This window comes from Erpetoichthys calabaricus, chromosome 10 (genome assembly GCF_900747795.2).
Source record: "Erpetoichthys calabaricus chromosome 10, fErpCal1.3, whole genome shotgun sequence".
Taxonomy (NCBI): Eukaryota; Metazoa; Chordata; class Cladistia; order Polypteriformes; family Polypteridae; genus Erpetoichthys; species Erpetoichthys calabaricus.
In genome coordinates this window covers 92520405-92547286 of record NC_041403.2, presented here as the reverse complement: position 1 = coordinate 92547286, position 26882 = coordinate 92520405, and the positions used below count along the sequence as shown (strand labels likewise).

The window sequence follows — 26882 nt, the reverse complement described above, 5'->3', positions numbered from 1 at the left end:
TTATTTTGTAAAATCAAATGTTATAATGTTACTTTTTAGCTATATTTTTATTCAGTAATTTTCATATTGTCCTTTAATGCATGATGATTGTGGTATAACGCCAGGGCACATGCAGAAACCAGGATCTGCCAATTCACCTTAATACATGGTCATATTGAATTTAGAATTTAGGGATGTGGATGAGAGTAACTGGATACAAATAAAAATCGAGACAATTGCAGCAAAAATTAGTCACTGGACTAGGGATTGTCAGGCAGCATTGTTATCTGTCCTGCCCCATAAGTGTACATTTCTGTAAGAGTATATGAATGTACATTTATTAATGTATACATTTACACTATATATATATATATATATATATATATATATATATATATATATATATATATATATATATATATATATATATATATATATACAGGAGAACTTTAGGGACTTTCAAAACTCGACTTGATGTATTTTTAGAAGAATTAAGTGGATAGGACTGGTGAGCTTTGTTAGGCTGAATGGCTTGTTCTCGTCTAGATTGTTCTAATGTTCTAATATTACACACACATATATCCACAAAATATGTAGTAAGAATTATTTAGATTTAAAGTAAGGATTTATCCAACTGATGTACAGAAAAATGTTTGTTATGCCAGATTAAAAAAAAATTGATAGACCTTTCAACAATTTGCTTAAACAACAAAATCAAAATTGTGCCTATATACAGTATCCTCCACAATTATTTGCACTCATGGTAAAGATGAGTAAAAAATGGAGGAGCGGGGTATAAAAAAAATTACCTTCTGCTGAATTTCCTTAATCTGAGAGAAATCCAAAAATTAAAGGTTTACTTTGAGAAAAAAATAATTCCTCATCAAGATATAAATATTTAACAAAATCACATGGGCTTTGATTATTGACACCCCCTGTTTTTAATATTTCACACAACTTCCCATTGCACCCAAAAAAAAAAAAAAACTTGACTCTCTCCCATAAGGTAGGAGAATACAGAGCAGGAAACCACTCATCTTTACAGACTCTTTCCAAATCATCCAGGGTCCTAGATCCTCTCTTTTTCAGATCTCCTCACAGACAGACAGAGTTTAATACTAGAGACTGAGGCAGTCATGACAAAAGCTTGATTTTGTGTTCATTTAATCATTTTTGTGTTGATGTAGACATATGTTTTGGATCATTGTACCGTTGGTAGATCCAGCAACAACTCACTTTTAGTTTTTTGCAGTGGTGGCAAAATATAAACTTAAAATCATATTGTATTTCAAAGAGTCCATGATGCCATGTACTATAACAGTTTTTCCCAGGGCTTTTAGAGAAAATGCAGTCCCACAAAATTACATCATACTTGACAGTAGTGATAGCCATCTTTTTATATTTATATATTTATATGTACAGTACTGTGCAAAAGTTTTAGGCAGGTGTGAAAAAATGCTGTAAACAAAGAATGCTTTCAGAAATATAAATAATGATTGTTTATTATTATTAATTAACAAAATGCAAAGTGAGCAAACAAAAGAAAAATCTAAATCAAATCAATATTTGGTGTTACTACCTTTTGCCTTCAAACCAGCATCAATTCTTATAGGTACACTTGCACAAAGTCAGGGATTTTGTAGGATTATAGTCAGGTGTATGATCAACCAGTTATACCAAACAGGTGCTAATGATCATCAATGTCACATGTAGGTTGAAACACAGTCATTAACTGAAACAGAAACAGCTGTGTAGGAGGCTTAAAACTGGGTGAGGAACAGCCAAACTCTGCTACCAAGGTGAGGTTGTGGAAGACAGTTTCATGTCATGGCAAGATTGAGCACAGCAACAAGACACAAGGTAGTTATACTGCATCAGCAAGGTCTCTCCCAGATAAAGATTTCAAAGCAGACTGGGGTTTCAAGATGTGCTGTTTAAGCTCTTTAGAAGAAGCAGAAAGAAGCGGGCAACATTAAGGATCGCAGACGCAGTGGTCGGCCAAGGAAACTTAGTGCAGGAGATGAAAGACACATCAAGCTTATTACCCTTTGAAATCAGAAGATGTCCAGCAGTGCCATCAGCTCAGAACGGGCAGAAACCAGTGGGACCCAGGTGTACCCATCTACTGTCTGGAGAAGTCTGGCCAGAAGTGGTCTTCATGGAAGAGTTGCAGCCAAAAAGCCATACCTCCGACGTGGAAACAAGGCCAAGCGACTCAGGTATGCACGAAAACATAGGAACTGGGGTGCAGAAAAATGGCAGCAGGTGCTCTGGACTGATGAGTCAAAATTTGAAATATTTGGCTGTAGCAGAAGGCAGTTTGTTCGTCGAAGGGCTGGAGAGCGGTACAATAATGAGTGTCTGCAGGCAACAGTGAAGCATGGTGGAGGTTCCTTGAACGTTTGGGGCTGCATTTCAGCAAATGGAGTTGGAGATTTGGTCAGGATTAATGGTGTTCTCAATGCTTGAGAAATACAGACAGATACTTACCCATCATGCAATACCATCAGGGAGGCATATGATTGGCCCCAAATTTATTCTGCAGCAGGACAACGGCCCCAAACATACAGCCAAAGTCATTAAGTACTACTATCTTCAGCATAAAGAAGAACAAGAAGTCCTGGAAGTGATGGTATGGCCCCCACAGAGCCCTGATCTCAACATCATCGAGTGTGTCTGGGATTACATGAAGAGGCAAAAGGATGTGAGGAATCCAAAATCCACAGAAGATCTGTGGTTAGTTCTCCAAGATGTTTGGAACAACCTACCAGCCGAGTTCCTTCAAAAACTGTGTGCAAGTGTACCTAGAAGAATTGATGCTGTTTTGAAGGCAAAGGGTGGTCACACCAAATATTGATTTGATTTAGATTTCTCTTTTGTTCATTCACTGCATTTTGTTGATTGATGAAAATAAATGATTAACACTTCCATTTTTGAAAGCATTCTTTGTTTATAGCATTTTTTCACACCTGCCTAAAACTTTTGCACAGTACTGTGTGTGTGTGTATATATAATATATATATATGTATGTATATGTGTATATATATATATATATATATATATATATATATATATAAATACATATATACAGTATATATACATATACACACACCAAATCCACCTTGAGTGTTTGTTGCTAAAAAGCTCAATTTTTGTTTCGCCTGATCATAGAATGTGGTTTGAATTAAAGTTCCAGCAGCATTTAGTGGGTAAATGACAGGGAAGACTTGCCTTCAAAATAATCTGTTGGCATGCAGGTGTCATCTGATGGTAGATCTGAAGACTTGGTGACCCCAAGATGCTCCTTTTCTCTGTATATCTCCCAACAGAGGCCCTTGGGGATTTTTTTAACCTGTTCAACCATCCTGCTACATGTGCATGGGGGCAAAATAAAGTTGGGTTATCATCCTGGCAAGCTGGTAACAGTTTCAGATGATTTGAACTTTTTAATTATCGCCCTAACTGTACACATGGGTATTTTTAGGCATGCAGCTAATTTTTTTTTAAGCCATTCCCTTACTTATGAAGGTCAACACAGTTTTCTCTCATTTGAATTGTGTGTTCTCTCATCTTTCCCATTTGATGAATGAATAATGGAATTTGGCCTCTGTCCTGTAATACCCATTTGAGATTAATGGATTACTGCTTGAAAATTCTTACTCACTCTGATCAACTTAAAGTTAGATATTAATGGGGAAAATGCTTCAGTTAAACTTAGCGCATAAGAATTTCTATGGGTGCCAATAATTTTGAAATGTGTTTTTTTTAAATATATATTTCGACTGGACAAATTAGTTTTTTTTTTTTTTTCTGATTATAAATTTACATCAGTTAAAGGCTGGGTTTCTCCCATTGTTTCAGTGTGAAATTAAGGTAATTTGCAAAAAGATTATTTTTTTATTGCAGTTTTTACTTCTCTTTACCAAGAGTGCCAATAATTGTAGTGGGAACTGTGAGTGTGTGTATGTATACAGAGTGTAAATAGATAGATGTGCGCATATGTATAACAAATAAAAATTCATTTGATTACAGTTTTTTTTTTTTTTTTTTTTTACGGTTCTGCTTTCTTTCACCAGTTTTATACCTCAGATAATTATAATTAAATGTTGCTGGTCTTTTTCAGTTGTGGATGTGCTGTCAGAATGCTGCCTTCTCTCCTATATGTCTCGAGTGGATAACAGGTTGTCCTTTCTCTTCAGACTAATTAATATAATCAATGTACAGACACTGACACAGGTAATTATCTTTTCAATTTGAACTTCCTTTTCTTTGAATTTAGAACTCTTCAAAGTTCTTTTGTTGACATTTAATTTTGTTAACCTGTTTCAAGTGTGTGGAGTACGTAAGTACGACTCTAGAATTGTGTGACTACTTTATTTAAACTGTAAAAGCTTTTACTTCAGAATATAGATTCTTTATTTGTAAAGCTGCTTCCTGCAGTATGCATCTGTTTGTTTTATATGTGGTCTTTACAGTAATAATGCAGACAGCATCCTGCAAAATAGGGACCAACCAGATGTATGCTGAAGTTAAGCTATTCACATATTGATTTAACTTTGCTTTATTGTCATTTATGCCTGGGCAATAAAATGATAAAAAATAATTATTAGGAAATAACTTTTCCTCAATTGAAATATAAGACAAGGTCAATCGAAAGTTGATAGAATTTACTATATCCATGTTTTGACAGACAACACGAAAAACCCAATGATAATGAGAATAATAATAGAGAATAGCGTGCCAAACCAAACATGTGGATGGAGGAGAGTTACAGCCGTGCCAGTTTAGGTTGATGTACACAGTACTGAGCTTAGTAGCAGCAGGCAGCAGATATGCACTATGGAGTTAACTTGCACTTGTAAAATGCACTCAAAATGTCACTCACATTTACAAAATGCGTTTTCCTTGCACACAAGACTTTTGGCAGTAATTTAAGTCCATAGTGCATGTCAGGAGTGGGAGTGAGATAAATAGAGAAAATGGCAATAGAAGATGTTAATGAAAACTTGAAAAAATAAATCGGCATTACTGAAGAATACGCCCCAACGCACACAGCCCAAGGCTGAAAAGACAATGATATTGTTGAGAAGAAGGGTCGGAGGAATTGGGTAGCGTGGAAATATTTTGGCTAGTTCAAGTCTGACAGATTGTGTCAAAAACATGTTCCCACGAAGACAGTTAATACCAATTATCTTTTGTACGAACTGAAACAGTGTCATCCCCTTTGGGGATTTATGAAATGTTTTCTTATGCAAGAATTTACAGTCCTAGATTCAAGCAATGAGGTTTTCTTGTGCCTTTCATTTTTTTGCCTTGGTGTAGAGGTCTGTGTGGGATGGAATTTTTTTTTAATGTAATATATCCATCCCTGCCTGCTCTTGCATACACTTGTCCACATTTGTCCTGCTCCTACCCACAGGAATAAATTGATTCCATTAAAGAAAATAACCATGTATGGCTGGTATGCCTGTTTAACATTATCTTGTTCAGGGAGGTGGCTGAAGGTTTCCTGTCTTTGGCCCGGTCGTCCTTTTCACTTTTTTTGTGAGAATTCTGCTTCATTAGTATTTAGGACAGATCTTCTGATGGGACATAAATAATTTCTGAGCACAAGTTTCCACATCTTTGAAAGGATAAATAAAGAGCAGTATAAGCAACATGTCTTGTTAAAGCTTTGTAAGCAAGCAACCAATTACTGTTCAATATTTAAAGTACAGTCTATGTTAATAATTGCTATTCATTCCACAAAAATGTGGAATGGTCACGCAAGGTAGGTACTGTCTACATACAAGTCACACATATAAGTTTAAGCTTAAAACATACGCTTTTGTAGTTGGCATATTATTGGTAGCTTAACAGACAATCCCCACTTTCTCATGGTTCTTTTTGCTTATCAGTACAAGCACTGTGAATGTAAAGGTATCTCCTCGTCTGCTTGCAAGCTCTGAGATGAAAGAGGAAATTAGTAACAGCTGACCAGTGACCATCCCTGCACTCTTTGATTTAGTGCAGTTGCATTAAATCACAACTATTATAAATTATTACAAACTACTTGTTCCTGCGCCTTTGCAATCCTCTTAAATAAAAGATATAGAAACAGAAGGTTTGGGGCAAGAAATATTGCTACTTTGTAGAGCATGTGGGAAGGAGTTGGTGCTAAACAGTTTGTTGACAGGCTTTTTCAGTAATATCTGATTCAAAATCAGTTGTCGCATTTTTGAAGAGTTTCAGAAGAGAGACTACAGTTGTATTTTTTTGTTGATGCGGCCATTCATCAAATTGCTGAAACACTGAATTCAGCACTATATCTTGTCTCCACGGCCCTGTTTGTGTGACCTTGTAAACTTGCCTTATTGTCCAGTATTTTTAAAACACCTGACTAACTTTTTTTACTGGCTGGAAGCTGTGCAACTTTGCGTGTTTTCTCCATCACTGCTGGTGTAAAGCACTTGAGAGAATGATGTTTAGAATGTGGGCACAACAGGTTAATCTGGTGTAGCCGCGCAAGGCAGTTACTGTGTTTGCTCCTCAGTCAGTAACTGTCAATTTCAAAAACTCATTAAGATTTTCAGATAGTAAAGCATGCATGTTTTCACCCATTTTAATCATACTTGCTTCAAATGGAGTCACAAAGGGCACCCTTGACACAAGATTGCTACCATCTATATTATATTAATTAGAGCTACAGATATAAAATAGGTTTTCTCAAAGTTTTCAGTCCAAATATCAGTTGTGACAACACATCCATGATTATTAACGGTCTCTAGCATGTCATATACAATATCCTTTCTCAGTTTTTGGGTTTTTCTACCACATACTGCGATACAGTCATCGGATGGTGCAGTACCTCTGTAAACTTTAGACTTTTTGGCTGTCGTGTCAACCTGGTAGTGCTCAAGTTGAATATAGTCCTCACCAGACTCTGTGTCACAAATTCCTTCGCACATCTCCATCAATGTTTTTGTTTTGCAAATGGTCAATCAGGACAGGCAGCCTGCTATATCATCTCTCACCGATGCTGCAAAAGGTTTTCCCTGCTTCACGTCTGTTTATCTGGGTGTGGGGTGTCTGGAGTTGTATAGGGTAAATAATATATCGTTATTTGGAATACCAACATTTCATGTGTGTTCCATGTCTACAATGATCTGGGAAATTGTAGGATGACAGGAAATGCAAGGTAAGAAATGTTGAACACATAACTAAAACAGAAACTTTTTTCATGTTACAATACACCCCCAAAATTTGCGGGGGTTGCATTCCTAGAGCACCTGCGAATTTTGGATGTGCTTAAAAAATGCCAATTTTCATAGTTTAAACCCTAAATATGCCCCCAAAACACTTTAATTTCAAACTCGGCTTAATACATTACCTAAATATAAAGAATGTAAAGATAAACCTGTATACTGTACTGCTAAGTCTCCCGCAGTGCTAGAATGTAAAATACCAATGTTACCGCTATATGTACTGTAATTCATGCAAGCCAGAATTTTCATTGCCAGAAGCCTTAGACGGTGCAGCTCGTTTCGGCAGCATTGGGACTTTAATCCTTAAACCACCACATACTTGGGGGCTAATACATCCCTGAACGCCAAATACTTTTTTGCTGCACTTTAAGTAAACATCACAATTAACAAAGAAAAAGTGAAATTTTAATGGAACACATTTTTTTTTCATGCAAAGAGCATCACAATTACTGTAAAACGGATCATTTTACACACTGCTCATGAACTGTAAAAACTATTTTAAAAAAACTACTGCAACAATATGTACAAAGTGCAACTGACACCATGGATGTAAATCACCGAGCCAACTACGCTTGAACTGACTGCACGCAAGCACACAGAGGTAAGCGCTGACGCTGGCAGGCTAGTCTTAGTGCAGCTCCAGTATTGCAGGGTTGTCACGCTTGGGTCACAGAAACACAGGAGATTGTAGAGACAGGAACTTTTATTTAAACACTTCAAACAAACATGTCTCTTTCAGAATTAAAACCTCAGTATGCAGTTAGTTATCGATTAAACAATAGACAAACGTCATAGGGGAGCACAACCCCCAACAGGAGCAGAGAATGTCTGTGGGAGGAGAGAGAAACAAAGTAATCAGCCAAAAAGGACAGGTGCTGTTCAGGCTTTTAAGTAAACGGAAGACACAAGAACACTCAGCTGGAGATGTATCACAGTCAATCAGCAGCAAGGAGAAATGAATAATGCTGTAGTGGTGCGGTGCCGCTAAGATTCACACCATCGACGGTGATTTATTTATTTTTATGGTGGAGATTCCAGGGACACACCCAGCCGACCAGCGCTCAGTCACAAGCAGAGACAAAAACAAAGCAAACCGGTAATCAAACAGCAAATAAAGAATGTAATGAAAACAAATGAAGTGAGAAAACAACAAAGCCCAAACAAAATACACACAGTAAATCGTAAAAAATTTCATGAAAAACAGCAATGGAAGAAATGTAATGATGAAAATAGATAGTCCAGAGATCCGCACGTTGAATGGGAATGTAAAGATAGTCCTACCTGTAGTTCCTGAAATGATGAAGACAGATGGACGGGTTCAGGAGCGCTCCTTTCTTTGCAGGATGGCCATGAATCCACTTGTAGTCCTCATGTACACAGGCAGACAATCCAGACGCATGAAACAATCCAGGACAAAACGAAGAAGTACAGGTAACCCAACAGAAGGCAGACAGACAGGATCTTGAAACACAAATTACAAAAACTTTTTTTTTTTGCTTTTGGTCACCGGCCCCCTTTTTAAAAGCAGGGCTGACACCCTTTGATCTTAACAGCCCCAGCGCCCTCAGCAGAAGACCAATTAGATCCACTGCAGGGACTGCTGGGAGTTGCAGTTTCAAATTCTATTGGCTACTTTCACCATCCCAAGCCACGGTTCTCTCTACAGTACCGTATTGCTACAAAAAAGCCATAAAAATTGCAGAGGATATTTGCGGTTTCCGCTAACAACAATTAGTTAAGTTCTAAGGAAAAATCCGCGAATGACTGAGGCCGCGAACTCTGAACCGCAACTTCGCGGGGGTCTACTGTATAGTAAAACATGTCAAAATGTGAAAACCGAAGCCCATTTATCAATCACATGGGTGGGTTAGAGGTAAGAACAGCTGCCTCTAAATCAAGAGGTTGCAGGTTCGATCCTGGGTCTTCCCCGCATTTTCCATTTTTAGTAGTGAGCTGCTATTATTACTATTATATAATAAAAACATACATTTGATTTGAGTCTGTAACACCCGGTGTAAATTTTTGCTGCTTGTAAAGGTTAGTGTTTTTTTTAATTCAGTTTTATTCCTTCAATCACATTCACGTGGTACAACGAACTTGCCTCTCCCTCTCTGAGTTGATGCAGTTTTTCTCCATTCTTTTCACAAGAGCAGTGATGACCACAGTTGGTGCCTGGTCAAAACTATTTGTTATACCGGCAATCAAAGATTCGGTGACTGCTGTCAGACTATCATGCGCTATTTGCGCTTTGACAACAAAGACACCTGTTCAGAACGTGTGAAAAATGACAGATTTGCATGTACAGTGCTGCTCCTTACTGTGCGTGTGCGTGAGTTGCGAAATGTAAACAATGGCAAGATGGCATCGACATGTCACAAGGGAGCGAATCGAGTGCAGAAAAGAAAACACTCGGCAGACAATGTTTTGCGCATTATCGCGGAGTCTGACTCTGATTTTTCAGAATCGGATTTTATTGACAGTGATCAGGAATCGAGCAAGAGAGTGAGAAGCCGGCATCAGCTGATCGGACACCGGCCGATGCCGCACCAGCTGATCCACTGGCAGCTGAGCGAATTCGCGCAGCCGATGCATCTACGGCAAGGTTCGCATGGGTGAAATACACAGACATTGATCTGTGACTTCACAAGACGGCATGGCTTGCTGTTGGACGCGACAGATCACCAGCTGCTGAACTACTTCAGGCTGCTCTCTCCTGATGCTGCTTTTCAGCTACTGTCAAACGAGACAAACAGGTAGGCAGAGAAATTTTTTGAATCGCGGGCTGCACTTGCATCGCATTCTCGTTTTTCAAAGTGGAAACCCACAACAAAAGACGAGATGAAGCGCGCTGTGGCATTACAAATAGAGATGGGACAGAACTGGTGATATAACTTCAGGGAGCATTGGTCCAAACGTGCTTTGTCCCCTGGTGGCTTTGGACAGGTTATGCAGTGTGATGATAGGTACGTGATGCTGCAAAGTTTTATTCACTTCTGTAATAAACAGAAGCAAATCCCATGGGGTGAGCCAAACTATATAACGCCATGCATAAAGTTCAGCCCCTGCTTGACATTGTGGAACCAACATGGAAACAATTTTATCAGCCTGGCTGTGATTTGTCTGTGCATGAATCTATGATAAGCACCTTTTTTTCTGCAAATATATGCCAGACAAGCCCACAAAGTATGGCATAAAGGATTTTGTACTGGCAGAAGCAAACACTGGTTTCTGCCTGAAAGTAATTACATATACAGGAAAGTATTTCTTTCAAAGAGAGAACTGTCCCTTAACAAGTCAGGTTGTGCTGGAGCTGCTTCAGGGCTATGAACATTTGAGTCATGTTGTGTACATTTGGACAATTTTTATACATGCCCAGAATTGTTCATGGAGCTACAGAGCAGAGGAATTGGAGCTTGTGGCACAGTGAGGGTGAACAGGATACACATGAAGCCAGACAGGCTGAAGATGAAAAGAGGTGACAATACGGTTTTCATGCGGGCAGAAAACTTGGTGGCAGTGGCATGGCACGATGGCAAACGGGTGACTTGTCTCTCTACAGTACACACTAACAATATATGTGAGAAAGTGCAGCAACAGACAATTGAAAAGTAGGCACCAAAGCAACACATATTGTAAGCAGTGCAATGTGGCAATGACTGAAATTGGCTGCTTTGAGCGAGATCAGACTTTGCAGGAATTTGCTGTGTAAAATGTATGTGATATGTATGTGAAATCATAGAGTATGCAGGCTCATACAACATGAAAGACAGTAACATTTGTCAAAAGTAAATATTTTTTGTTGATTTCAATTGCTTTGTGATCTTCTTTTAAAAAAAGTTAGTTTTTGGAAAAATATTCAGCCCTAGGAGAAAAGAAACAAAAAAAAAAAATTAGCCCTAAAAGAGTTAAGGAAGAAAAGACATCAAGATAGCCAGATGCATTATGCTCATTTCACATCATTAGTGATATGCACTCCAATAAATTTAAAGCTGATGACCTTTTTGACAGCATCCCCTCTAGTTTATATGGAGTGTGGTCTTCCTCCTGCTTCCTGAAGTCTATGAACAGATCCTTCCTTTTTTTACTGACGTTAATGGGAGAATATTATCTTAGCATCACTGTATCAGAAGGCAAAAGACTTCTTTCTAAGCCACCTCATCGTTGTTTGTGATCAGGCCTGTGGTAGTAGTAACCTTCATATTTCTCAAAATGTGTAACAGCAAGCTTCATGGAAAGTATCACACATCGCTAAGGTTACTGGATTGTAATTTTGTAATTTTTTACATGAAAAAGAAGAGATGACTTGCAGGTACAGTATGTTCATTTTTACTTTAGCTCTTTAATTCTAATTCACATACTTGTGTTAAATAGGAGAATGTAAGTTGTCTCAATACCAGTTTGGTGATTCTGATGTTGGCACGGCGGAAAGGCAAGCTTCCCTTCTACTTAAATGCACTTCGAGAAAAGGAGTATGCTGAGAAATATCCAGGCTGCCTTCTGAACAATTTCCACAACCTCCTTCGTTTCTGGCAGCAACATTACCTCAACAAGGACAAGGATAGCACATGCCTTGAAAATGTGAGTACTATCACTGCATTGTAGCATATGTTGGAGATCTTGGGGAAGAGTGCTTTAATTCTTTGACTGCTTAAGAATAAATGTTCTGAGTGGGAAATAAAATTGCATTGAAACATTAACTTAATAGTCAGTCGGTTTTGTTGTGTTGAAGTCAGCTTTACTAGTTTTCAACCACATTTTTTAACATGTTAAATACTAGATGACAGCCCCCAAGGTTTCTTCATAATTGACACTTCACTTATTTTCTGTTGTTCCTTTCTATAGAAAACACCACCTTAAGTTCATCTGTAGTTCTATAGCTGGATCATGTGCGGCTTAAGTGTGGGTCAGAGGAAGAAACTGGAAGGCTTGTAGTTCAGAGTTCTGTTCTTTATTTAGTATGCCACACTGTCACTTGCACTTTGAAGCTGCATTATGCCCTAATGCTGTTAATATAAGTGCTAATGAGGCAGTTTAAATAATGACATTGGATATCTTATGAAAGCAGACCATTAGGATTGGATTTCGAGTATGCTAGACAGAATTTTAACTTGTATACTGTATATAATTAACTTATTCAATATACAATCCAATAAGGCATTAGAAAGCCTTTATTGTCATTGTAAAAAATGACAACATAATTCTTGTTAGAAAAAAATTTGCATTAAAATGTCAACCCATATTTGATGTTTGAGTCTCCTTCTGTAGTAAGATTGTCATGCTGCTTTATAAAACTGGACTGGGTGATCCTAAAGTTGAGCATCATCTGTACTACAGACCGTGCATTACATTTCGGTTTAGAAGCCACTGCAATGGGAGGTCTACCCACATTACATCCGCATTGAGCCCTAAAAATGTCATAGTAGTAAGAACATTGTGTGGACAACTACAAAGTTACTGTACATTGAGATTACTTAATGCTGTGTAGATCCTGGCTATCAGGTAAACTCAATGTTACTGCAGAAGCAAAAACTATGTAGCATGTGACAGAAGCAAGAACAATTAATAAAAGTCACAGGAAAATGGAGCTGATATCCTTAGAACATAACAGTTGACAAAGATTCTATCTTACCATGTTCAGTTGGCTTCCAAACTCCATTATGGACACTTTTCAGCGAATGTTTCGTAAGTGTGGAAAAAAGTATGTTAGAAGCACTACTCACTTTCAGTACCTGTCTTACTTTTGATACTTGGTATGTTAACTGCCTAGTGGCTCCTTTCATTATGTGCTGTGCTAATCTCTATTGGTGGTATTTTTCAGTAGACCAATAACTGTGTTGAAATAGGCATTTATGGAGAGGGAGAAATGACATATTTCAAGCTTTGTAATATAAAACCAAACTGACTACTACTTTCTATTGTGTCTGCCCAACTTTTTATAACAGGGTACATTTATTTGTATGGCCAGCAGTGGTGCCTAGAACTGTCTTTGCTGTCTTTCTGTCATTGAGAATTCTCAGTAAATGTTCACACTTTGCAAGCCTTTTACCACATATTTATATTATGCTCAGTTATAAGAAATGGTGTGGGTGTGTGTGTGTATAAAATGTAAAACCACCAAAAGGCACAAGATGAAGAGTTGGAATTCTGTGTAATGACAGTTAAGCCAGAGTTAGACTGAGTTAGTGACAGTTAATGATCCGCTTTACAGTATAAAGCCTGAATATCTCTCATGACTATTTTTGCTGCCATCTAGTGGAGAAAATAACACTGTGCTGCAAAATCTAATTAATATTTGTATACTTTGCCACTCTAATGTGGGGCAGAGCCTTCAACAAAAACACAATGGAGTGGAAAAGAGAATCTTTAGAGCCAGTTTTAGAATAAACTCTAACTGAACCATTAGTCGAGTCAAGCGATAGTGATGACCGTGTGAACTGGTCATTAGACATTACACGGATAGTGAAACTGGTGCATATGGTGCTGTACAGTTGAACTGCTGTGATATGTGTGGTAAATTAGGTTGCCTGAAGGATCACTTTGGTGCAATTAGATGTGTGGCAAAAAGGCAAAATCAATGCAGTCAAGTAGAAAGACAAAAAAGACATTAGCCCCTTAAGCATTGTTCACAATGTAGGAAGTGGTGTTGGTGTCAGTGAGTTGCGGAAATCACAAAGTCTTGCATTGTGGTAACCTGCAGTAACACAAAGGGCACATTGATCATGGTTATCCGGCACTGTCAGCCTATCCTCTTATGCATGGGAGGTATTTTATGCAAAAAAGGAAATTAAAATTATAAAATGAAAATGCAATCTCTTTTGCAATTCCATTTTCAAAGTCTACATGAACATTATGCTGTGAAAAACATCAGTCTATGCTGCAAAAATTAAAAATAAAATAACAGCATTTGAACAGTATTTGCAATTTAATTTTCAACATGAACAGCAATGAAACTGTGAAAATGAAAAGTATAAAGCAAATAAGCACTGAATATTCATCTTCCAGTTTTCATTTTCAGGTCCTCAACATACAAAATAGCACGGGTCAGTGGGCGGGCCCTTGCACCTTGATTTCCCACAATTCTTTTTCCTTCGTACCTGTGGCTACTTGGATCGATGGAATACTTTTCACTTCGACTGTGTTTATTTCATTTATGTGATTTTGATCTTTTCTCCTTTGTTCTGCTAACTACACAGCAAAACTGTCTCACAAAATCTGAAGACCACGCATAATTGTAGTTCTGAAGTAATTAATGTGCTATTTAATTACAATACTTACCAAAACAAAAATTTGCCTTTATTACATCATAATTTACATAACTACACTGAAGTGGAAACAGGATGGTTTGTATTTTTGTTTTTAAGTGTATAATTTATCCCTCTACAGTTTTCCCCTCCTCCATCCTGTAGTTGATCGATGACTCAATCATTGACTCTTTATAGCATTTCAAAATAAGATGATACGTTAGTGATTGTTGTATTCACTATGAAGACCTTCCATAATCCGTAATTTCCTTTAATTCATGCTTCTTTTTCCATCATTTATATTTTTTTTAATCCACCTCATTAAAAAATATAGAGTACAGTTCATATATTTTACTCGTATATCAATTAATTTAATATTTATGAACAAAAAAAATGAAATTTAAACAAACTGAAATCAATTTTCTGACTATTCTGGAAAGTATGGAACATATTGTTCCAAAAATATAATTCCAAGGTATACTTCAGTAGGTGCAAAAATATTTTTGAATTGCGTTGTTTTTGTATCATTGTTTCATATTATCTTTATATTTGTATAAGTATGTGATCAGATAATTGTTTCTATGAAATTATCGCGACTGGAATCCCCTTTAATGTCTACACCTCATCAGTCTTAATCTTATTAAGATATTAAGAGCGGTACACATTATATGAAATTATATTTATAGCAGAATTGTTTTAGTAGTGTTACTTTGTATATACAGTGATTACAGTCATTTTAACATCTTAAGTGTGAAAATGATTAAATCGTAATGCTAAGGAGGCTAATACACAAAATAAAAAAGAATGAATATATTGTTGGATTTAATAAGTCCATGGATTGTTTTTTTTAAAGTTACTCCTGGTATGAGGAAGCTTTACTCCCAAGTTGCAGTTTCCTGAACGCTGACTTCCAACTCCTTATGGTCTTATGTATACTTAGGGAAGTGGGAGTTTGTGTAAAGGAAAGTCCTCTATGTCCATTATTAATGGGTCAAAGATACCGTTTTTATTAGTGTGCCTTTCTTACCCAAGCATACTTGTGCTGAAGTGACACCAAGGCAAGGGTATTTACATGGTTTAGGAATTGCAGCACTTCTAATATGGAGTCCACCCTGTTTTAGTAAACCTGGACAGTTGACTGTTTAGCTGTTCTTTGCTTAGATGTGTGTAATTGCACCATTAGTCAGACATAATTAACCTGATAAAAGGCCTTCAGCTGATTCTAAATGTGTCATTTTTTATTTAAAATCTGTTGCTGGCATCCGTAATTGTGGGGACCAAAGCGGCGTTAATGCCAGTAAATCAGGCCATTGTGAGGTTGAAAGAAGAAAAAAAAACCTGGAGGCACAGCAGAACCTTTTATGTCAAAACCAACTGTTTGATCCATTATTGGAAAGACAGAACGTACAGGTGAGCTTAGGAATAACATGCCCTGGTAAATCAAGAAAGACTACTACAGTGGATGGCCGAAGAATACGTTCACATGTAAAGAAAAAAAAAACCCTTTCAACTGTCAGCCAGATCCAAAACACTATCCAAGTTGTGTAGATGTGGCTGTGTTTTAGATGACCATAAAGAGAAGATTCCATGAGCTTAAATTCAGAGGGTTCACCACAAGATGCAAACAGAAATGCTAGATTACAGTTTGCCAAGAACATCAAAAAACCTGCACAGGTTTGGAACAAAACCTCATGGACAGATGAAGATTCACCTGAAAGAAAAAGGTGTGGAGAAAGAACTGGACAGCTTATGATCCTAAAAATACCACCACATGTGTGTTATGGCTTGGGCATTTATGGCTGCCCCGGAACTGATTTCCTATGTGTGTACTGCTGATAAAAGCAGGATGAGTTCTGAGGCGTACAGAGCCGTCCAACCTGCTCAAATTCAACAGAATATGTCAAGACTTACTGGACAGCATTTTGCATTGCAGCAGGACTATGCCTGGGTACAAATATTGATTTTTCCAAGTAACTATTATTTTTCATTTAAACAATTCAATATTGACTCTTAAAGTCTTGAGATTAATCTTGTGAATATTTATCCTGCTCAATTATATTTAGATTTTTGCTTATCTTCGTTTTTGGCATCTGAACCAGTAGATGTAACTAATGAACCTTTTAAGGCTTTCTATGGAAAAAGCACTTTACTCCCTCGCATAGAATGAGAAGGGTCCAGCTGCAGGTAGGACAGTATAAAATAGTGTGTCCTCCACTGAAATCAGTGCCTTAGACAGATGTGTGGACTTCCTACAGATTCCAACGGTGCATCAGTAAAGAACAACTGGATAAAAGCAAAGCCACATGTAAGCTGTGCAGCTCAGAAGTATTGATGTAACACAATAAATTTGAGAAATCATTAATCCTAATGTCACCCATAAACGTAATCTCAGTCAACTTCCAAATAAGTAGAGCCTATATAATCTACCTCGGAGACAGCATGCAACGCCAAGCTTCCGTTTAAATCACTTCGGGCCAAAAAATAGCAGAATCTATAGCAGTACTGTTGAGACCCTGTTGAGACTGAGACCCTGTACTGTTGTTGAAAACGAAGCCTTTTGACCAATGAGACAGGTTTTGGAACTGTGGTATGCTATACCAACTAGAAAGCAAACGAGTGAAGTTATTGTACCCAGGCTTTATGAAGATCTTAAGCAAATAATCGCCACGTCTCTCAGGTCAGCGGAGAGAGTTGTCCTAACTTGCAACAGCTGAATATGCAGGGCAGCAGATGATGAGTCACATGTTACTACATTAAAATGACTCTGCCTCTGTGGAGGATGTATTGTAGACAAGCATGCTGTGTGGCTGTCACACTGGGAGAAACCTCTCTGCTTATATGTAGAACTGCTGAGATGGTGGCTCGCTAGCTGGTTTTCCTCAAACCTTTCTAGCATTTCCAACGCACTGATTCATCGAGTGATCGCATCACTCCCAGGTTTGTGTGCAAGTCCAATAAATGTTGTTTCACTTTAAGCACATGAATAACTATATTACTACACTGGAAAAAGTTTGCAACGTGCCTCACCTGGCCAAGCAAGTGGGCAAATTTCATAGCAGCCTGTGATACCACAGTGAGAGCATGTGCAAAGCAGCCGACGTGAATATCTTCATTAGCAGTATTGCACAAAACATACTCTCGGAATTCCACTCCTTAAATGCCGCTGTCAACAAGCATCAGCTCTAGATCCTCATTTTAAAACACTTCCTTTTTGTCTGAGGAGGAGTTGTGAAGACACATTTTTGAAAACTGATTAATGTGATTGCTACATGTGAGCAACTGAAGACAGGTAACTTGAAGAATTATAAAAAGACACAAGTCTTCCCGTTGTATCTTTAATTTTGACTAATTCATGATTATTTTAAATGTCCAATAGGGGAATACATTCGGCTAACAGTTTAGTTGAAGGGTGTCTACATATAAGATTCATAACCCACGGGTAGGTAACTGAATCACATTTATTATTTAAAAAGCAATATTTGATTATTTTAAAATATTCACAAGATGATATAGATGTTTAAAAGTAGATTCCATTGTATTGTAATAAACAAGGAGCCCCCATAATGTGTGGACTTGGATGTGGCGATACATGCTAGTTAAATTACTGTGTGTGCTGTGCTGTGAATTTTTTTTTCCTGTGTTAAACAGCAAGGATATTTTGTTCCACATTTTCCAAATACTGACGTTAACTGCTCCTTACTAACCAAGTATTTCTTTATAAATGTCATTGTGGTGTAGCGGGTCCACAGCTCAAGTCAAAAAGGCCACTTTTTAAATAAATAGAGAGGAGGTGTGGTAGTGTGGCTGTAGCAGGTTCCCGGGTCCTCGCTTAAGTACACAGGTGAGGAGTTGTCCGCATCCGTAATTGATGCCGGGATCTGCTAATTGCCACACCTGATCCACATCCCCATGATAAATAATAGTAGCGCGAGGTGGAAGAAAAAAGGCGAACAGACCAGCAGTAGATGAAAGCGGAAAGAAGGTCAGCTGCAGGTAGGGTGGCTCCCCTGGTGCATAGCCTGGACGGGAGAAGCAGGGGAGTCACCAGTAGAAAGGCACCAGGATCGGTTTTTAAAAGGCCATTATTTTAACCACGGGTTTTTAAAGGATTTTGTTTCTATTGTGGTTTTAACCTCCACAATTCACAGCTTTTTATGGATTATTTATTTGATGCACTGCACTATTTATTTGGACACTGCTTTTGATTTTGTTGTTTTTAATAAAAACACTTTGCACTTTTTGCATCATCCCCTTGCTTCATTGTTGTGCCTCACTGCCTAGCTCATCGATGACATTACCGACAGTGTAGGGTTCAAGGGCTCCCAGAAGGAAGATGGGAACATGGAGTAGAACCTGCATCGTCACAGTCATTCTGTGCTTATATTTGTGTTATGAAGTCATTATGTAGCCATCCTTCAAATGAGGTGTTGCTGAAATTAAGTAATCTCTTAAAAAAAAAAAAAAAAAAAAAAAGCCACCACTTCTGATATATCAGTGCACACTAATTCAGTCAAGATAAAATTGATATTGAAAATCAAATTGGAACATCAATTCCAATAAAAGAACTGCAGCATACCACTTAAAATGTAAATATCACAGTTTAAACATGGTATTTAATACAATTAAGTATTGAATATAACTATTTCATTTAAGATGTCATAATTTGTCAAATTTTGTTTCCTTAAAATAGGTGGGATTCAATAATAAGTGTGACAACTCCTGTATCTTTTTTTTTTTTTATAAATATAAATTCCCTTGATTTAATGCTGAAAGTCTAAACTTAATGCTCCTGTGCCTTGTTTCATTTCAATACAGATACGCTTAGGTTGAGAGCCACACTAATAATCACCATGTCACTGTCCAAATACTTTGAGTATTCTTATACAGTATACTTATTATTTACTGTACAGATAGAGGTAAATGGATATACTGCAGGTCGATAGGCCGAACATGGGGCTTGTGAGGAGTTCTGTATTTTGTAGAATGTTTATGCCATCATCTCCATCACAGCACACTAATCCATATCCATAACACTGTGCCCAAGTAGCAAGTGTGTACTGTGCAATCCTGTCCAAATCATTTGCCTGTGCCAAGCCCAGTGATGCCCACTTATTATAAGTCTTTGGTCCTTGCCATGGCAGCCCCTTTTTTGCATGCAGGTCAGATTTAGGGGCACACAACTTCTGCTCCCATGTGATGCCCTGCTTGTGCTCTCCAGTGAATTGCATTTTTTTGTTGTTCATATCAAGTGACTTAGTTGAAGTAGAGAAATGTAAATCTGACAGATATTTATGAGTTATCAGTTTTTCAGAATTTTATAATACAGCCTGAGTTTGCTCACATATTTTCTTCCTTTTTGCTTGCAGAGCTCTTGCATTTCTTTCAGTTACTGGAAAGAGACTGTCTCAGTCCTACTTAATTGTGACAGGACTTCACCGAGTGCCATAGCCAGCTACATTGACGAGGCGTACATGGATATCGACAGAGATTTTATGGAGGATTAATCCCGGGAAACTCTTTGGATGAAAGACTATTTCGAGGAGTATATCCCCAACCATGAATATTCAGGGATACATCACTGTACAGTGTTTTATGTTGGATGCTGGAAATACAGAATGTTATTGATAATTGCAGGAGTGTTTTAGCCCCCAGCAATCATTAACACATTTTGTGTGTGTGTGTGTGCGCGTGTGTGTGTTTTTAATTTTTTTTTTTTTTTTTATAGTACCCCCTCACCCCCACCCCATACCCTGGAGTCAGATGCATATGTTTATCTTATGTTATTGGTTTTTGCTGTAGGTCAGTAAGTTCTTCTAATACAGGCTCATCATTTAAAATATGCAGTATATAACGACAGAGTTCTAGAAATGGATGTCTTGTTGCAGACATTCCTCGTAGACTTGGATTCTCCTTCCTGTACAGATGAACATTTTGAAGCTAATTTAGCATCACAGTTTTGGACAATCCCTTTATTTGTGAAGAGACTAAATAAGCAAGACAGGAGCATTATTTGCAAAAAGAAAAAAATCAGTATAACCATGGAATAGGAGTTGGTGTTAAATGCAAAAAAAAAAAAAAAAAAGACTGAAATAGTTTTCAGAAAACCACAAAAGACGGACTGAGCTGTTTGTGGACCTGCACTACCTTTTTTTGCAACTTTATCCTGGAAGACCTGAGTTCAAATTGAATCATGAAATCCCTATGCTGGTACCAGAAATCACAGGACTTAGGGGGCCTCTCCTCTTCCCTTTCTCCCTTTTTTGGAGTCACTTCTGTTTCTTTTAATTTATTTTGTTTTGGTTTTTTTTTTTTGCCATGTCTGACTATAAAGACTGCACAAGTTGTTGTTGCCATCATCAGAATTCTCAACTATTTAAATTTCCGCTTAATCCACAGGTATATTGTATATTTAGAGTGCAATTTGACTTGCCAATACAGTAAAACACCATGGGACATGGTACGTTCTGCTGGCTACGGGGAGGGCTGGTGCTTCACTTCACTTCGTCCAGCCACCATCTCTGACGTATTTCTGAGGCAGTAAGACGGAGCTGACGGGATGGGAGATGTGGGGTTGTGTTTTTAAAATGCTGCTTCCCTGAATACAGGTGCCTTGGATAAGAGGGTTTATATATTTGCATTATTTTTCTTGCCTATTTAGCAGCTAATGACAGCAATTAGTAGATAAACTATGACTTGAGCTACCTCATAAATCAGTGTCAATCTGAAAGAGTACACCTTTGGCAGAGGAATATCATGGAGATGGTTCCATTCTACCAAAAAGATCGAAATCAAAGTGGTAAAGTGGCTCATCAGGGACTTGTTTGAAATCTTGAATATTAACCAGTGGTTGTTGTCCTGTTTAGCTCCCAAACCACCATCTTTAGCTTTTCACTGTATGTCAGTATGTCAAGTCACAGTTAATTAAAATAAAAGTATAAGCCAGTGTGGCTGGTTTGCTTTTTCTAAGGGCAGACATCTGTCCCCACTTCCCAGGTCCATAGTTTCATTTACTGTTGGGTGACATCATGCCACGTTAGTTTGTTTCTTTTTGAAAAGTAACTGAAGCACCATTTTTATGTTTTTTTCCCTTTGCCACGGTAATGCTGTACAAACCTAGTTTTGTCAACGCTCTATTAAAATGAACCTCCACAGCGCTGCCTTATTTTTGTGTACATCGTCCCGTTTGGTACAAACGGTGACTTCTCGGAGATGCTGGCATTCCCTTTTCTCCCATATCCAGCTGTCGGTTCCTCAGCTTTGCTGCACACCATTGTGTAAAATTCCATGTAAAAAAGCACAGTCTGACACTTCATGAATCCTAGGATTTGTAGCCGTATTACACTCCACTGACTGCATGCTCTTCTCTCAGAGCATTCAGCATCCTTTGACGACTTCTGGTTCAGTGTATTATTTTATTTGCATTTCACATACTTCAGAATTTCCATTCATACAAAACAGAATTGGTCTTTGACGGGACGTACTTTGAACGTTGATTTATTTTTAGCAAGGTAAGTAGTAAAGCAAGATTCAAAACTAAGCTTGGAAATTTTTAAAATAATTAAATCAAATATTAATGTCCTGAAAATTGAAGAGACTTCTGTATTAGCAGTTGAAACTATTTGCACATTCAGAGCTCTTTTTTGTTGTCGTTATAATTACCTTGAAGCTAACACTCTGCTCTACTCTGTTCGTGGGCACACAGTGCATTGCTTCTGACTTCTGTTTTTTTATGCATGCTTTTCTATTCTTTGACAATTGTACATCAATTTCACGCCACACATTTCTAATAATAAATTTTGTGAATGGACCAAAAGGCCACTAGTTGGGCTGTTGGCCCGTTACTCTGACACTGGGATTGGCACCGCCAGATATTTAAAAGTGAGCCTCCCTCCATGCAGACGCAGGGCATGCTGTTCTCACCCAAGGACCACTCAGATCCCCTCTGCTGTTGTCTTAAAGCTGAAGTCCTGATTTTATTTTAATACTGTATTGTAGGTGAAAATCACATTAAAATAAAGTATTCTCACTTCTTGAAGCAAGAATTCTGTTTGAGTGCGCTTTTGCTATTATTTATTTTAAAACTAAACTGTCTTAATTTGTAGATAAATTGGAATTATGCAATTTACCATAAATGCATTTGTATGCAGCAAGGTGTACAATTATAGCATGTAAACCAAAAGTTAAACACATTTGTCACTAGAAATGGAAAGAAATGCTAAACATCTAATCCAAGGCACTTATTCATTTATACTCATCATAATCATATATTGCATTATAAGTCAAAATAAATCCTTGGTTTCCTTTATGTGCTTGTGTCTCTTCTGCATTTTCATTTCCAGGTCAGCTGAAAGGCCCCTGGTCTCATATTACAGAAGCTAAGCAGCGACTGTTGATCATTTTGGGGATTTGTTTATTTCAAACATGAAAATGGTGGTGGTCATGTTATTTTGGAGTGTGGCGGTGCGGATGCATTAAGTCAGGGGAGTTCACTCTGGTCCTGGTGGGCTGCAGGTTTTCATTCTAACCCTAATCAGTGACCAGTTTTCACTGCTAATGAACTCATTTTCCTTCATTTTAATAGCCCTGCATTTAAGGATTAAGTCCTCTGAATTGATTAATTTCTTCATTAAATGGCAGCCAAACAAATGAAATGTGAAATGAGCCAACAGATGAGCAGCTGGATAGGGGCATCAAACTCCAGCCAGTTTCACTCCAACCAGTTTCTTAATGAGAAACTAATTCTTGCTGTTAATTAAAGCCGTTATTGAATAGCATGACTTGCTGCTCTCATTCTGACACAGCAGACTGTTGATTTTCTGTTTTTTCTAAGAGCACCGTCAAGATATTTTGGTGACCTGAGCAGACCAACATGACGGAGACCTTCACCTTTCTTTATTTTCAGGTTAGCTGGTCATGTGGCAGTTTTTGTCTCATTATTGTTTGACTGCTCATTAAGGAAAAAGAAACAACTAGGGGGTCTGAGTCACGTCAATTAAAACTAAGGCAAAACAAGTTAATCAGCAGCAAAAACGGCTCACTAATTAAGAAGATGGTTTGAATGAAAACCTGCAGCCCACCAGGACTGGAGTTGGACACCCCTGCTTTAAGTGATCTGACTTGGGTCCAGTGCTGCTGTCTGGCAGATATCTTACAAGGGCAGTCTGGGCTTCATATCATTTCACAGACTTCAGCTGTCAGTGTATCTGACATGAAAAGTTGGATTTGAAGCATTTGGGCATTCCAGTATAGCATACCAGCATGTTGAACACCAACCTACAAACCCAGTGAGAAAATCCAAACTGTTTAATAAAACTTGCTTTGGAGTGCTACAGATTCTGTGCTTTGCTGGGCCAGTTTTTGTTGCTCTTGGCTTATCTGCAGTGGACTTCAGTTCTACCAGTGTTTACTGTCAGCACAGTAGAATTTTGTCCTGTGCAAAGGCCACTGTGGCTATGTCTTGTCTGTCTGTACTTCTTATTTTATTTCTCCCCTTTTAGGTGTAAGTTGCATTAGGGAGACTGTCACCATGAGCCAATGCTCTTCAGGATGTTTTTGTGCTTGCTCCATAGAAAGAACAAATCTATTATCAAGACTAAAAAAAATTCAAAACATTCCTAATGGCTGCCACACTTCTACTCTACCAATGTTACTGTTCAAGTGCTGTGAGTTGCCTCTGAAAACCCTTTTTTGCATTTACTGGATGAGGTGAATTTCAATTCTTAAAATTAAAAAAAAAAAAAAAAGAAAACCCAAAGTAAGGAACAAAGACCGTGAATGTTCATCTTTGCTTGCTTTTATTTTGCAGTTAGGGTATCACTGATACATCTGTTGCAGCGTACCAGGATGGAGTCACCAACTTGAAGAGGCCAGAGAAGTGCAATTTTGATCTTCTCTTCATTCTTCATGCTGCAGTAAAAACATAAGATTGTCAGGTTCACTGTATCATTTGTTTATTTAAGTTATTATCAATATTATTTGCTGCTCCTTTTGGCCTCATGATTGTCCTCGTGTTGCCACACCCTTATTATTGTGATAGCTCAGTTCTGCCCAAAATAAGCTGATGTTAAAAGTCATGTGAACATGAGGCCATTGATGGTAGAGTGTCTGCTTTACATATCCCTGGCAGCTGGGCTTACACTGTAATACCAATATTATTATTCTAGTAATATTAAACTAATATTTTTCCAAATGTACAGTTTTATGTTTTAGTGGTCATATCAAGGTGGACATGCTTCAATGTTTTAGAAGGCAGTCAAAAGTAATTTGCTTGACAGCTCATGGATGTTCAGTCTAAGGCGTCTAGTGCTGCATTCCCACCTGCTCTATCTTGCCACAGCAGTGTTTCTTCTGACCATATTTTGTGGTGCTTGCTGGAAACGCCTATCTGGAGCATCACTGAAACCAGTTATATTAAGAAGGGGGTAGGGCTTGCAGGCCTGTTATTCTGCAATGTGATGCCACTAAAGTTAGAAGAATTCATTTACAGACCAACTTTGAATTTATGAAATGGAGGTACTTGTCCAGCTCTGTATCTTTCATTCTGAAGTAGCTTTGCTATGCATTAAGTGATATCAACGTAGGGAGCCGAGGTGCTTATTTGTTTAGATACAGAGAAGGAAGTACTAAGTATAGAAAGAATGGTTGGTATTAGTAAAATGAAAGGCAAGCACAGAATGAGGGGAGAGCAGGACTCTCCTGAAGGATGGATGGTCCTTTGTCAGGGATGTTGCGTGTACTGATGCAAGAGGGTCGGGTCAGCCCAGACAGGGCAGATGGACTTTTTAGTGTGTATTTGTTATGGCTGTACTTTCTACTGACGGTCTCTTAAATAAAACAAAAGCAAAAAAAAAAAAATGTCGATAATCTGTCAAGCTTTGGCATGCAGTGACACGTGACTTTTAGAAATCATGGGGGAAACGATGTATTTTAATACCATTTACGGAATTTGTAATCTCATAAAAAACTATAAAATACAGAAGAGAAAAGCTGTCAGTTGTAGACTGGACCAGCTTCTGGTCCTAAGGAGAAGCCATGCTTCTTGAAGAACGGCCCCATCTGTCTGTGCATTAACGGCTCATTTCCAGATTTTAGGCCATACCTTGCCTCCTTGTTCACGTGTGCGGCTGCGGAGTTTATTCACTTGTGTCTCTGCAGTGTCTGCCCGCTCTTCAGCATCATCCAGTTCATGCTGTATCTTCCTGTACTTCAGTAAATTGGAGTTTGCCTGCTCCTCCTGTAACCATAAGACCCCAAAAATGTCCCTTTGAATATTCCTGTGTAACTGCCTGGTTTACAGAAATTCTCACCTTTTGGTTTTTAGCAAAAATGAGCTTTAAAACAAACAAATTTGACGTGTAGGCTTTGTGCAGTACTCACCGCCTCTTCAGCCTGCCTCTTGTAGCTCTTCACCTTGGCTTGCAGTTTATCAATCAGGTCCTGCATGCGGGCCAAATTTTTCCTGTCCTCTTCATTCTGTAGAGGAAGTTCAAAGGGTTTGATGAAGAGGAATGGATATCTGCATGAGGGAGGGACACCCAAAGACACCTACAGTATATGGAAGTTATGAAGCAACAGCGAGTGCACTAACGAGACCCGAGTACAAAACATCTACAGAAGAGGAGACATGACCGAATAAAAATGACACAGGATCGTGGAATTAAGACTACCATCAGAGGACAAGTTTAGAGAACTGAAGTCTGTTTAAAAAAAAAAAAAAAAAGGTCCTGACCTGAACAAGGTTTTTAATTTCATAATGTTTTTTATTCCGTAAGATCTGGTGGAGTTCAAGTGGGACTGAGTTTATAAAAAAGAAAATGCGTGAACGTTAATTCTGGGCTAGAAAGAATTTTTGCCTACACAATACAACTGTCTGTCAAGTCTCATCGCGTATAAAATCAAATCATTTTTTTCCCCCAGACAGGACAAACTCAAACATTGTGAAAGCGGACATCGTTTTAAGTAAGTACTTTATTTTTAAACAATATACTTGCAGAGCAGATGGTATTTGTTTCTGCAGTTACTGCCACAGTTTTATTTTCTGTGTTCTTTGCAACTGGAGGTTCAAGTTAAAATGTCCATCATTTAATGTACAAGGTGCTGTGTTTGGAACAGTAGGGCTAGGACTGAGCTCACTGTACTGAAAAAACATATCAAGCCGCACTCATTTGTGTTTTGGAGAATGTCTGTCTGATTTAATGGGCACGCGAGATTCAGTCACCTGGTTTGTACAAGTCAGATAAGTTAAAGGTGTGGCATCACAACAAATGTGATCGACTAACCTGATCCACATTAATGGCTAGGAGAGTTCACAGAGAAAGTTCAACCACTTTGTTTTAAACCTATTTGTATTCTTTACCTTTGGCTCAGCTTCTTTGCTTGGATGATGTTTTATTAAAATCTTAACCCTCTATCAGTGGAA

At 38.1% G+C, this 26882-nt stretch overlaps 2 protein-coding genes and 1 long non-coding RNA gene across 4 annotated transcripts in view; 2 read left to right on the top strand and 1 right to left on the bottom strand.

Annotated features, from left to right (window-relative positions):
• The window catches only part of LOC114659241 (short transient receptor potential channel 4-associated protein-like), a 102127-nt gene extending 79358 nt beyond the window's left edge, over nt 1-22769 (top strand). The window contains 3 exon segments of the mRNA XM_028811605.2: nt 4103-4215; nt 11595-11801; nt 19831-22769. Of these exon segments, the coding sequence (XP_028667438.1) occupies nt 4103-4215; nt 11595-11801; nt 19831-19968 (458 nt within the window). The 3' untranslated portion in view covers nt 19969-22769.
• Nucleotides 22770-24241: 1472 nt separating this feature from the next.
• The window catches only part of LOC114659240 (myosin-7-like), a 53991-nt gene continuing 51350 nt past the window's right edge, over nt 24242-26882 (bottom strand). Inside the window, exons 42-44 of one of the 2 annotated variants that reach the window (XM_051933280.1) lie at nt 25841-25936; nt 25563-25697; nt 24242-24370 (exon numbers count right to left, since the gene is read on the bottom strand). In XM_051933280.1, the coding sequence (XP_051789240.1) occupies nt 24359-24370; nt 25563-25697; nt 25841-25936 (243 nt within the window). In that variant the 3' untranslated portion in view covers nt 24242-24358. Of the gene's footprint in view, nt 24371-25523; nt 25698-25840; nt 25937-26882 lie in introns of those variants that run through there. The other variant, XM_051933279.1, reaches the window with a different exon arrangement.
• Nucleotides 24269-26112, top strand: LOC114659242 (uncharacterized). The gene is made up of 2 exons (XR_003717521.2): nt 24269-24396; nt 25943-26112. It is a non-coding gene; the product is annotated as an uncharacterized LOC114659242 (long non-coding RNA).